This window comes from Gymnogyps californianus, chromosome 13 (genome assembly GCF_018139145.2).
Source record: "Gymnogyps californianus isolate 813 chromosome 13, ASM1813914v2, whole genome shotgun sequence".
NCBI classification, from domain to species: domain Eukaryota; kingdom Metazoa; phylum Chordata; class Aves; order Accipitriformes; family Cathartidae; genus Gymnogyps; species Gymnogyps californianus.
The window spans coordinates 14,447,853-14,461,115 of NC_059483.1; the positions used below are offsets into that span (position 1 = coordinate 14,447,853).

The 13,263-nt window shown below is 35.1% G+C and overlaps 1 protein-coding gene across 1 annotated transcript in view; it reads left to right on the forward strand.

The window, feature by feature from the left end:
- The window catches only part of DENND6A (DENN domain containing 6A), a 28,731-nt gene that overhangs the window by 1,976 nt on the left and 13,492 nt on the right, over positions 1–13,263 (forward strand). Inside the window, exons 2-11 of the mRNA XM_050904547.1 lie at positions 916–954; positions 1,049–1,091; positions 4,607–4,719; positions 5,717–5,797; positions 6,177–6,282; positions 7,482–7,561; positions 9,072–9,134; positions 9,809–9,864; positions 10,208–10,330; positions 10,508–10,603. Of these exons, the coding sequence (XP_050760504.1) occupies positions 916–954; positions 1,049–1,091; positions 4,607–4,719; positions 5,717–5,797; positions 6,177–6,282; positions 7,482–7,561; positions 9,072–9,134; positions 9,809–9,864; positions 10,208–10,330; positions 10,508–10,603 (800 nt within the window). The remainder of the gene's footprint in view (positions 1–915; positions 955–1,048; positions 1,092–4,606; positions 4,720–5,716; positions 5,798–6,176; positions 6,283–7,481; positions 7,562–9,071; positions 9,135–9,808; positions 9,865–10,207; positions 10,331–10,507; positions 10,604–13,263) is intronic.

A 13,263-nucleotide genomic window follows, 5' to 3' on the forward strand; every position in this document is an offset into this window, starting at 1 on the left:
CAGTATGGTAATATGAGGACTCTAGACTCAGTTAGTGTTCTTGCATTGAACTTCTGTTCTTAGAGAAGATGCCATCTATGGAAGCCCTGAAGCCTTCTTTGAAATGTATTCTTTGAATTTATGTTGAATTTCCTTTGCTTACAAGCTTGCCACCCATTTCAGTAGTTTTGGGTTTTTTTTTTTTTGAGGAACTTTTTAGCTGACATTTAAGTATCTTGGGTTTTTCCTCTTTCCTGTATGTTCTTTTCTCACTTACTTGCATAATCACTGATTTTGTAGATCCAGGTTTTTTTAAATGATGGTGCTTCCATATCTTACATTGTGTTGCATCGTTTTTGATTTCTGCGTTGTAAAAACATATTAATTTTTTTTTTTTTTTTTGGTCAGTAGAAAAGCCGTGGGTTTTTGAGTGTATTCCTTGAGCTTTCACAGTTCCCAGCTCTCATTTGGGGCCAATGTTCATCCTCCAAGAGTTAGTATTAATATAGAGGGTGTTTTCTGATTGAATTTTGATTACTCCCACCTAACTATCCATTGCAACAGATTTCGGACAATGATGTGTTGTTGGCTTTCTATGGAATCATCTACTGCATTTTGTATGTACAAGTTAAATCTAAAGGGTGTAGTCTTGCTGTCCTTTGAGATCTCTTGCACCAAAAATCTGAAGTACTCTGAATTTTTTAATGTATCTGTATGGTCGCCAACTGGCATCCAAAATACCTCGTAAAGATGGGTGATCAAGTTAGCTTAAAAGCATATGAAAAATAAGAACAGAGACATAATATTAATAGCTTACCATTGAAAATAGCCTAAGGCTAGACATATATTTGAAGGTTGTATCATAGAAATATTTAATAGAAGCTTACTGCTTATACCCAGTTTATGTTCAAATAAAATAATACTTTTTTCCTGTAGGTAATATATCCTCCACATTCAAAACTCACAGATAAAGAGGTAAGTCATAGTTTCTGTATAAGTATATAATTTGTTTTTAGTTTAGTAATGTCGGGAAATATAACGGCTCTCTTTTCTTTTCCCCACCCTTTAGAAAACCAATATTTGCTATTTGTCTTTTCCAGACTCTAATTCAGGTAAGTGCCTCCTTCACTCTGTAGTCGTCTGTTGTTGGACTAAGCTGTGTTAAAAAAGATAGAATTTCACAGTATATATTCATGGTTTTAGATTAAATACTTATATGAATATCTTAATATTACAATACAGAAAAGTTGCAAATAAGGTTAAATATAAAACTGTAATTGTCTGTATTGCAGTAAGGTCTGAGAATTCTTTTTTATTTTACGTAAGTGAAATATCAGGAATGTGAATGTTTAAGACCTTTCAGATGACACACATGCAGATGTTTCAGAATACTTTGCAAGTAAAGAATGAACATCTTAATTTCGCTTTTAAACAAAATAATAATACCGTCATTGTAGAGAGGAGTGTAGGCACAGAATTTGAAGGGTTTAATAAAGCAAATGGAAGGGATATGGAACCCTCTTCTTGTAAAAGAGTAAATGTTTCTAAATTCATAACAGTGAAACTGACTTTTAAATTCAAAAGCATTTAGAAAGAAGTTGTGAAGGGAAAACCTAGGCTATCTTATATCTTCTCTATTCTTGATGCTTCTGTTGCTGTGTGTGGTCCTGCTTGCTAAATTCTTCTTTAATCTAAACTTCTACTGTTCTGCTGCCAAAAAGAAATTGGAGGCATGTGGCTGATGACTTGGACCACCTGCAAAAAGATATGGCAGAAGTACAGACACTTCCTTTCACATTTATTTCTTTACAAAAGTCAAAACCTGTGGTAACAGATTTGTCCCTGTAACTGCTCTTACTCTGTGCTTTTGGTTGCTCTGCAGCATAACAACTCTGATATGGGGTGATGCAGATGCGTGCTTTTAATATGTGTGTGAGCTCTCTCTTACGTCATTTTACAAAATAGCTTGGCTAATTTTTCTCCTTTGTCTTAATGTCATTAAAATTAAGATATTTTCTCTGTTTTTGATAGCCTGTATGTAAATAGAGGAAGAGCTTCTTTCTATTATTGAAACAGAAGAGGAGTTAACTCTGTCGTCTTATTACTCTTGTTGTCAGTGGTGATAAATCTGTCCAACCTTCAAAAGGTGTATTGAAGGTACAAAAGAATGTGTTAGGAGCAAAGGCTGATTTTTTTAAAAATTTTTTTGTTTTTTTCAAATAAGGGTGGTAGTAAAGTTATTTTAGGCAGAATAGGTATATGTAAGAGGGTTTACAAAAAAATCCCATCTTTTTGCTTTTTATAATGTCCTTATTAAGAACCTGTAGGTTCTTGATCGTTCTTGGTAGGCTGAAGTTTCAAATGATGTAGAGGGATTACCTATGTAAAACCTGCGTTCTAGAAATTAGCTGGGAGTATATGCTATCTGTTATGATTTATTTTTTCATTGTAGGCTGTAACATAAAAATAAAAGCTTTGTGTAATATAGCAGTGAAGGAAGTTATTAGCTTGCAGCTAAATCTGAGGTCAGTCTTTCCTAGGTTTTCATGGCTCAAAAGATTAATTCAACTTTTTTTTTTTTTTTTCCTTTTACAACTACAAATAGATATCATTCTAGGACTTGTAGTGTCTATGAATTTAGGGGGAAAAATGGATTTAATCAGGTACTAGATCATGACACTTTTTGTGTTTTTTAAGCTAAGTTTCCTAGTACAGTTGTCTTTAAAATAATGCTTTTGCCTTTTCTGCATGGATAGTTGAAGAAAGAATAGACATTTACCAATCTCTTCAAATTCTATATACTGGAAGAGCTTGTTAAATAAGAAGCCATCGTATTCTGAATGATATTTCAACATATTAATGATTAAGGGTAATTTACTTTTAGGTCTTCTGTATATAGCTTTTTATAATAGCTTTTTTTTTGGCTTTGGATGAAAGGAACTAGCTATGAACAACTGGAGCAAATATTTAGTGCTGTGTTATTGGCATGTGCTCTGTTTTTTCTTGTTATGATTGGATCCATATTGCTAAGCACTTGCTTTAGTTACCTGTTTGAATTGGATGGTTATCCCATCATACAGTGTTTTGCTACTTTCGGTTTTGTCTTGGTGGATTGTGGATTTCCTGCTGCAATTTCAAGGGCTTCTAAGACTCAGACCTGGATGCTCTGAACATGCCAGTATTAATCCATACTGCCAGTTGCACAGCCAGTGAATTTGACTGAGGGTTCGGGCTGTCTGTAGTTGCTGTAGCAGTATGTATGTGACTGAAAGAGAAAAAGATGAAATTGAGCTTTTAAGTCCGAAGAATAGTTATTTGGAGAATGGAGCCCTGCTTTACATCAGTCAGTGTTAACTGACTAAAGAGTGAGACAGGACAGCTGTGAAGAGTTCAGATGATCAGTAGTGACTTAATGATTTTTTTCCTGGAGGTCTTTGCAAATTGTGTCCAAATGCTGTAAGAGCAAAGCACTAATGAAGAAGCTAGATTCAATATGGAGAAGCAAGTGTCCTTTGCCAGCTGGAAGCTTACTGCTGTAACAGTAGCTATAAGTTTAATAGTAGATTGGTTTTTATAGTCACTTACGTGAACGTTTACATTGTTACGGTGAAGATAATGTGCTTACCGCAGGTTGGCAATGCTCAGGAGGTTGTCTTTCAGTTGATTGTGTTCCATGTTAATAACACTGCATTCCAAAGGGACTTTTTTTTTTTTCAGGTTTGCTAGAGCAAGTAGTGTACCTGCACGTTCTTAAGATTCTAGCAGTCCCCCTTGTCACTATTCCCATGAACAGCACATTCTGTTTGGCTTATATAGCTTTTACTTGACCTAAAGTTTTTTTTAGAGCTTCTTCTAACAGCAGACAACATTTGTAATGGCGAGAACACAGCCATGAGAGTATCAGTGATATAAGTTCTGATACTGCAGTTCTCATTTCCACCTGGAGAAAGTTTCTTTGATATCTGATACAAACTTAGCCCAAATTTATTTTCAGACTGCAAATAGTCAATATTCTTAGTTACATTTTTCTTTCAGAAGTTAATTTTGACAGAAATGAAGGGAAACTTCACTCCTTGGGAGTATTACTGGGAAGTAGTACTCGGTTTCACTCAGCTTTCTGCACTTAATTTTACAACTTTGAAAAATACTGAGTCGTAGGCCTGCATATGGAGTTATAAGAGGTCAGCATAATACACTCTTACAGTGTGACTTACGTATGAACTGTTTGGTGTCAAAAAAAGGCTAAGTGCAGTCATTCAACAGAGAAATGACGTGGCTAAGACAATCAGAACTATACAGGCAGACCAATAAAATGTGTAACAACAGTAGGAGGACAGCCATTAATAGAGCTGTTTAAGGACATGACAGTCTAATGAACTCACTGTGAGGCAGAGTGACTTTTTTTTTCTTGTTGAAGGTAGGATATTTATTGTTGCCAAAGCTGCCAAATAGTTCACTTATAAAAATATAAATATATAAATGGTTTCAATAGCAGGGCACAATAGCAGTGCAAGATAAATGAACCAAAACTATTATACTTCTTTGGCTATAAACAAGTCCTCATGTTAAACAAGGCTCAAACTCAGAATACTGTATATTTGTTGTTTATCTCTTTCCCCCTATGTAGGTTGTCTTGGGGACACACAGTTTTGTTTTAGATTTCGACGGTCTCCTGGAAGGAGAGTCTCATTGTGTTGTTTTCTGGACCAATTGGATAGAGATCTACCAGTTTACTTAAAGGTTGGAAATAAGCAAAAATGAAGTTAATGTCTTTTGGGTAATGTTAAGTTATGGGTCTTCATGCTTGGATTTAATGCTTGAAAAACAAAATCTCTGAACTGGATGTCCTGAAAGACAAAGCTCAGTGAATGTTTTTTGTAGCATGTCATTATCATAATAATTAACTAATGATTAGTTTTGTTAACTATTCTTTAAGTTTTATTACTGTGGGTTTTGGACTGCAACGAATTAAGTTGAAGACCAGACCTATTTTGTTACTGACTAGAAACCTGTAGATCAGCTTGTAAAAACTACTACCTTTTTGGAAATCTGACGTGCTTTATAACTTAAAAAAAAGTTGAGATGCCTCTCTGTTTCCACCCTTCATTTTTTGAAGATGGAGCAGTTACCTAAAAGAGGTAGTGGCCAAAAAGTTGTTCTCAGCATATCCTTACGGGATATTGAGGCCTTTAACTATGCTAGTGGGAGTCTGATTCTCGAACTCAATTTACATCTGTTTATGTGGCAAATACTTGAACTCCTGTTTGTAGGAAGGATGAAGCTGATGCTTTATCTTTCAAATGCAAGAGCATGCTTCCTTAGTATTCCAAGAATCTTTTATAGAATGAATACATCGAAAGACTAGTTTTTATCTTTTCAAGTCAAGGCTTTAAGGTTTTTAACTGCTAAAATCTTTTTAGTGCTACTTTGCAAAATTATGAGTGTTGATTTATTCCTCAGGAAATTAATTCTATTTTTGCTTTCATGGTGTGTCAGGAGAACGTAGATATAAAAATAGTAAAGCCAGAAAGCACAGCTGTTTCCAAACACTGGTGTTTTCTCTTTGAAGTACTTATTAAAAAAAATAATGCCAATAAACAGAGTAATCCTTCTAGTTTATTGTATCTAATCAACTTTGGAGCTTGCAGGGAAATAAGCTTTTAAAATGCATATCGAATGCTTCAGAAAGAAGGACAGTATCGGGTTGTTGTATTGAATTCTTTCCTTTCTTTTGCAGAAAGATCCAGCATATTACTATGGCTATGTATATTTCAGACAAGTTCGAGACAAATCATTAAAAAGAGGCTATTTCCAGAAGGTAATTTCAGTTCTTTTAGGAAAATATTAATTCGGAAAGTAATTATTTTTCAGTGACCTTAGAGGAGCAGGAAGAGTATCTTGCTCTCTTAACTAAATTAATTGTTGGTTTGTAGTAAATTGGTCTAATTTTATATCAGCTATGCTATGTTCCAGCTGCACTGTGAGAACAGAAATTTTTTTTGTGTTTAAAAACAACAAGTTGGGAACTTTTGGGAGTTGTTTGTTTGCATTTGCCTGTAGTCAAATGTGTGGTTGGCTTGCATGTGTGAGAAAAATCGCACTTGACGTTCTCTGAGGATAACCAGTACAACTGCAATAGAACTGAGGGAAAGGGTTAACTTAAAATTATGTTTTTGTTTTGTTAATCTTTATTCCAGTCGCTGGTCCTCATCAGCAAGCTACCTTATGTCCATCTCTTTCGCACCATGCTTAAGCAAATAGCACCAGAATATTTTGAAAAAAGTGAAGCTTTCCTGGAAGCAGGTAGTGGTACTACTGTGTTGGTCTGGAAGAACTCTTACAGTATCACATACTTCTTTTGGAGAAATAACAAACAACACTGTCACATTCTAGCTTGCATTTCTGTCTTCTTGCAGGGTAGAGGGTTGAAACTTCAGCAGACTGGCTTGATTTCTAGATCATTGAACAAAGCCAATCTAATTTTGGATCCTCCATGGGAGAGTTGAAGCTCCTCCCTAAAAAACATCTAGGGTTTTGTTGTGTGTTTCAGGACCAGCTGTTCAGCACAAGTAGCTGATGGCAATCCTTAGTTTGCACTCTTCACAAATTGAGTCCTTTTGGGCATTCTGACAACTTTTGTAAGCAACTGTACAAATGTCATCTTGTGGGTTGGTTTTTTTTTTTGGGGGGGGGGGGGTTGGGGGTTGGTTGGTTTTTTTTTTTTCCTTCCCTTCCTTCTTTGACCAAAGGGAAAAAGCAACAGAACAGCACTGGTAACAAGTGTCTCAGCCTTACTGTAGAACTTTAAGAGCCAGAGAGGGCCAAATGGGGAAGTTATTTGCTCTTTGCCCAGAAGTGCTGTGTTCTTTGTACTGTGTCTGCCCTATACAACATTCGTGTGTTTGTGCTTTCACTGAGCAGCAATTTGTGGAAACCATTCTTGATGAAGGAATTGTATTTTTTTAATCAGCTGTAGATAAACAGGGTTTTTTTGACAGGTTGTATTATGAACAAAAAGTCTGCAGAAACTACTAGAATTAGTAATGATATTCATAATTGTTTACAACAAAATGCTGAAAAACTTTCTAGCCAAGCTTTTGAAGCTTGCTAGCTTTTTCCTTAACTACTTGTGTTTATTTGTTCTACAGTAGCAAATGTACATGAATGTGTGAGTTCTTTTCAAAGTTTCTTAATACATACTTTCATGGTTTCTCATATAACATTTCTTACAACTGATTGTGAGTCTAGTTGCTACAAGAAATGGAAGACAAGAGGATACTGTTTCCTTGAAATGAAAAACTTTATAGTTCTAACGAAGTAATACATTAAGAATGTCAAAAAGACTGTAAAACTTCAGAATTTAGAGTGATCAAGAGATAAGTAGAACTGCTGTGGGCTATCAGCACTAATTTAAAATTGCAGTGTGCACAAAGGTGACTACAATATCATGGGTTATAGCGTATATAAGCTAGTTATAAATTATACCTTTTTTTTTCTTCAAGTTTGTAGCGATGTTGATCGCTGGCCACCACCAATTCCAGGGAAAATACTGCATTTGCCTATTATGGGTATTATAATGAAGGTAAATACTCCTGCACTTATTTTTCTCTGAGAGTGCTTTCCCCTCCCTTTACTGTATAAATACTGTATTCTTGTTTTCAGTGTCTCATACTTCAGAACAGGAATAGATGTATACTCCACTCAGAGTGAAGGTCTGGGAGATCTTGATTAGGTTCCTTGATTGGGGGGAGGAGGGGAGGATCTTTTATGGTGCATAGGTTAACATGTAATTTTTGTAGATATTAAAAAGCGACGTTTCAATACAACTGCTAATTGCAGTGTCTATATTATCCTTCTGGAATATGCATTCTAGGACACTTTAATGCTAGTTATATTTGTCAAATCAAACATTAAGTAACATTTCAAAATACTGAGAACTGAGTTTCAGTCAAGCAAATTAAATATATTGATGAAAATCATTCTTGTTCCTGAAGTTTCACAAGTAAAAATCTTTTTTGGCCCACACACGAGAAGTTAATTTCTTGGTCTGTTGATAATTTTCAGTGAAAGTGAAATATGACTGAAGAAAGCTATTGAAGAAGTTGTATTTAGTGCATGGGGAAGAACTGTGGAGGTTAAATGGTGGCTAAGAACTGGGCCTCTGGGAGCCATAGCATCTTCATATGAAATGCAATTAAATGGATTTGATGGATCCAGAGGTTACAGTTGGAAGTGCATTCTTAGCAGATACTCTCAAGTTTATGGCTAGACACATGTATATCACCAGGGAGAGGAAGGAAAAGTTTCTGAAGCTGTTTTGAAAGCACAAATTTAGTAAAGCAGTGTTCTGGATGCTGGATGAGAATGATGAGTGTCAGATATGTCTTGTTTGGGTATTGCCTGCATTTATCTCATCAGTAATCCTTATCCATGAGAGTTGAAATTGCGTTCCTAAACTGAGTAAAGCCATAATTACCATCTTCAGTGATTTTGTCCCTGGTTTTTACACTGCTTGGGCAGTCAGTTTTAATTGTTGTGTATAAATTACATCCATTTATGCACACCAGCTTCCAGTATGATTAAATTTGTAGTACTCGAGACTTATAGATGCAGACTGTGAGGTCAGAAAAACGTATTTATGTTGTTCAGTCTATTTGGATTCTGCCTCATACCCACCAGGATGTCTGATGTTTTTTAGGAGAGGATTTTTTCTAAAAGTAATTCTGTACAACCTCAAAACCCCATAACCTTATTTCAGATCGTTCTCTCCAATATTTAAATGTATTTTTATTGAAATTACTGTAATAGTTGTGACTAATGTTATCAGTAGTCTTTTTTTAACTGAAATATAATTTTCATATTCTAATGTTCAATTTGCAGTGTAGTACTACATAGTGTTGCATATTGATTCCTGTAGCAATGATTTGTAGTCTTCAGTTATGTATTCATTGTGATGTGAATGTTCTGTAGAGTAAATTAAGCGTCATGCTGTAGTATACCCTTTTTAAATGTTACATCTTGTCTGTAAGTCAGCATTTTAAGACTCTGCTGAATTCGATACAAGGAAAAAAAACTTTCTTTTTCTTTTAAAGTTGCGGATTCCAACATACCGTGACAAGCCTGGAACAACACCAGTAGTACAGAATATGCACCAGGTAGAGATGAGATACTTCTATTGTATATAATCCCAAGACAAAGCTAAGTATCTGCCTTCGTTCTTCTACTTCAAACTTGTTCAAAAAAGACTGGTAGCAAATCCTCATATACTTCGATAATAATGAAATCCACAGTCTTTGAGACTTTGAGTGGAGGAGTCTAGAGTTGGATTCTTCATAGAAAAGGTATTCCAAGCCAGTTACCCGAAGTACTTTAGAAGAGGGATGTCCACCTCCTGGAAGAGGATAGTTGGCTGACAAAATTACTGAACTTGAACATTCTTTTAATGGGTGAAATGATGCTAAACTAGGTTTTTTTGAGGATGAAAACAGAATAAAAAACTTCAGCCATAGAAGATGGATATAAACCAAATCTGTCTGTGCCTTCATGTGCTGCGTGACTCTTGTTTAAAACAGCTTCAGTATTTTGTATCTTTTCTGGACTGAAAGTTGCATGCCTATAAGTGGGGGGTGTGTGCATTGGGGGAAATCTTGCTTTTAGCACACAAAAATAGTTACTTGTGGAGATAATGTAGGACATACTGCAGTAGTACAGTAGTGGTAAATAATTAGGGTATATACCAGCTACTGTCTGTAAGCATTTAAGGGAAACTGTTTCATTTAATACCTAGGTATTCTGATGACTAAAAACCAAGCATTGCGATGTCTTTTAGGCAGATGCTCAGATCTCCATGGCTTTACCGACTGTTCATGAAGTAGATCTTTTCAGGTAGGAGTTTGGACTGACGTATTCCTAGTTGTGAATTCCCACAAGTCAAAGATTTATGACGGTTCCATAACGCATATCTCATAGCTGGCAAGCGAACATTTATCAGTATTGTTTTTAATATTCTTTTTCTGTAAAGCTGGCTAAAAAACAATTCAGACAACATGCAGGCTAAAACTGCAATAAATAAGCAAGTTCATTAAATGTTCCATTTTACGAGACTATTTTATATGTTTCAAATGTCTGTTAAATACTACTGCAGACTTCCTTTTTATCCAGTTCTTAATCGAATACATATTTCTTCTGGTTATGTGAAGTGTATTAAAATACCTCAATCTATTTTTAGGTGTTTCTCCCCAGTGTTCTTTCACGTTCAGATGCTTTGGGAACTAGTACTGCTAGGAGAACCGCTTGTTGTGATGGCACCATCACCATCAGAATCTTCAGAAACCGTGTTGGCACTTGTTAGGTAAATGTAGTGGAGCTTCCTAACTAAGGACTAAGTGAGTCACTGTAGATTGCAGCTGAGTGCAACTTCATTTGATCCGAATATAACAAAGCATTACGAATTTTAGATTTGCTTGTTTCTTTCATGAAATTTTGCACTGCATGAATACAATAAGCTTATCCTCTTTCTACCTTGCAGTTGTATTTCACCATTAAAGTACTGCAGTGATTTCAGGCCATACTTTACCATACATGACAGTGAATTCAAAGAATATACAACTCGCACGCAAGCCCCGTAAGTAAATCAAACTTTGTTGTGAAGGTGTTGCTCAAAGCCACTCGTAACCATAAATTTGTTTTAAGATACTGGTTAACTATTCTGAATGTCTGTCATCAGAGAATTACATTTAGACTCCTTATTTATAAGATTTATCTTACAGAGTGCAATAATTAGCTGTTTTACGTTTTCACTCCAGTTAGGTAGGATAAAGAAGTTATGAAACAATGTCATAGTTAAACTACGTTTGAGCTTCATAGGATACTTGTGTACAGAATAAGTAAAACTGCAAATATGAAAGCAAGAAAAGTTTTGCTTTCCGTAAGGGTTTGTGTGTGCGACACCAGCTCCACAGTAGCTCCTTGGGAAATTGTTCTGTAATTGTTTTTATTTTTGAGCAATTACTAATTAAAGTGACTTCTAGAATTCAACATCCTTACAGCTGTTTTGTAAAGTTAATCCAGTTGGTGTCCTAGTTGAGACAATAATTTATAAAAGTAAATATGTCTTCACTAAATTTGTTAGAAAAATGTTGTAAATAATTAAGAAATTAAGATTCTTTTTTTAAGAGCATAAGTCTACAAAAACAATTCTGTTTGAAACTGCTTTAAGGACACACTTTTCATCTTAATTTTTTTTTTTAATCCTACTCTTATTTTGAGAACATATGCCTCCAATATTTCTTATTATATGTTATTTAAATGCAACTTGATTTGGGAATGGAGTGCATGTGTTAGATTCACTGATCTTTTTATAAATAAATTTTTTCTAATGTCTGAACAGGCAGTGGTTGTTGTGTTGGGGTTTTTGTTTGTTTCACTGGGTTTTTTTACTGTATTTTTTGTCTCAACAAAATTATTGCCAGAGATACAGCAGTGGAAAAACATACAAACATAGGCACTGTGTTTCAGATTGTATTCCATGGGAATGGTTACGCAGTATGTAATTTAGTTTCTAAAAATAATTCCAGGAAGAATTTGGTTAAACTTCAGTAACCCATGTTTAAAAATTGCATCTGCTCCTCTGTAGCAAAATAGAAAGGTTGTTCAGTATGTACGTTCGTATTTGAAATAGAGCTAGAATTGCTCTGGCTTTCTTACAGAAAACAAAAAAATTGGAAAGATGGGAAATAGGCTTTTAAAGCAGTGGCCCTTAAGAAGGGGAAGAATCCAGATGATGCAGATTCTGTGTATTTTATTACCTTTAGCGAGAGGTGAGCAAGGGGGTATTTTTCATCTAGATGTTTTGATCTATCATACCTTTTCAGAAATTACTTCAGTGGTTTAAAATCAGAACTGCTTCTAGTAAATATGATAGATTAAGGCTCCTAAAAGTGCCCAAGTAGCTTACCAAGTCTTGCTATTATATCACCAGTAGCAGTGAAACAACATTCCTCATGATTTGCTACCAGTTTACCTTGACCTGGAGAATTATTATTTTTGTGTGTGTGTAAATGAAAGCCTTACTTGACTTTAAGCCTCGGTCTTTAACCCTCCGGTTAGTAAAAGAATGTAAATTTGTGTACATTGGTCCAAACCAATTCTGTGTGAAACTTGCTTTTTGGTTCCCACAAAATAGGCATGAGAATATTTAATAGTTGAGTTAAGTTAGGTTAGACTTGATCAATTCCTAGGGAGAAGGAGAATGCCTATTGTTTGGGTTCTTTTGAGCCTCTGTTTCTTATGGTGATTCTTATGACATGACCATGAAAAGAACATAAGATAAAACATCATAAATTGATTTTTCAGAGTACAACAAAGGAATCTGTTGAGACCTTTTTATGGACGTGGGTCTTTATTGTTTTGGAAGAGAGATTGTAAATCATGTATGATAACACTGAAAAAATCATGAACAACATTTGTAAATCCCAATGAATTTAAATCAATAATGCAAATGAGTTTAACAGCATTATAGAAACAGCAAAAAATAAGGAAACTTAATTCAAATGAGTGGGGAAAAATATATAATATGTGGAATAAAATGTTTTCAGGTGAACATACTTGAACAGCAGTAGGACTCAGAAGAAGTGATTTTTCTGGTGAAGGTTGAGTCAGTGACAAGCAAGAAAAGACTTCTGAGAAACTGATACAATTTGGTGCTGCTCATTCTAAGATGGAATGGAGAGATGAAAATGGCTATTTCCATAGCCCAGACATTATACTAAGTTACAGAGCTGTATGATCAGATTTTTGTCCTATCTGTGAATGCCTAATGAGGTTTTTATTTTTATATATATATATATAAAAGTTATAATTAGCAAGTGGGGGGAGGAATGAAAGTCAGAAATGTTTGTAGGTTAACATAGAAATTGATGCCCAATTGCCATCATGATATAGCTGGAAGAATTAAATAAAAATTTAAAGAAAGATTACTTGTTGGTTTTCTCCCCGCCTTGCTTTGAGAAACAGAAAACTCAAGGATGGTGTACAGAAAGTGTTAAAATTTGGGATTTTTAAAACCAATCTGAAGAAGTGATGATAAACCTATTTTTAATATGGCAGTTCCAATGAGGCTTGCAGTTATACTCTCTCCTTAGCTAACGTTTGGCTGTAAAATGGATGGCAGCCACTATACTGAAAAATATGTTGATATTTCATCATACTAGTGCTATAAATCCCAAATTCTGCAGGCCTATGCTGTAGCAGCAGCCCTGTGCTCTTACTGCCTCTTGTTCTCTG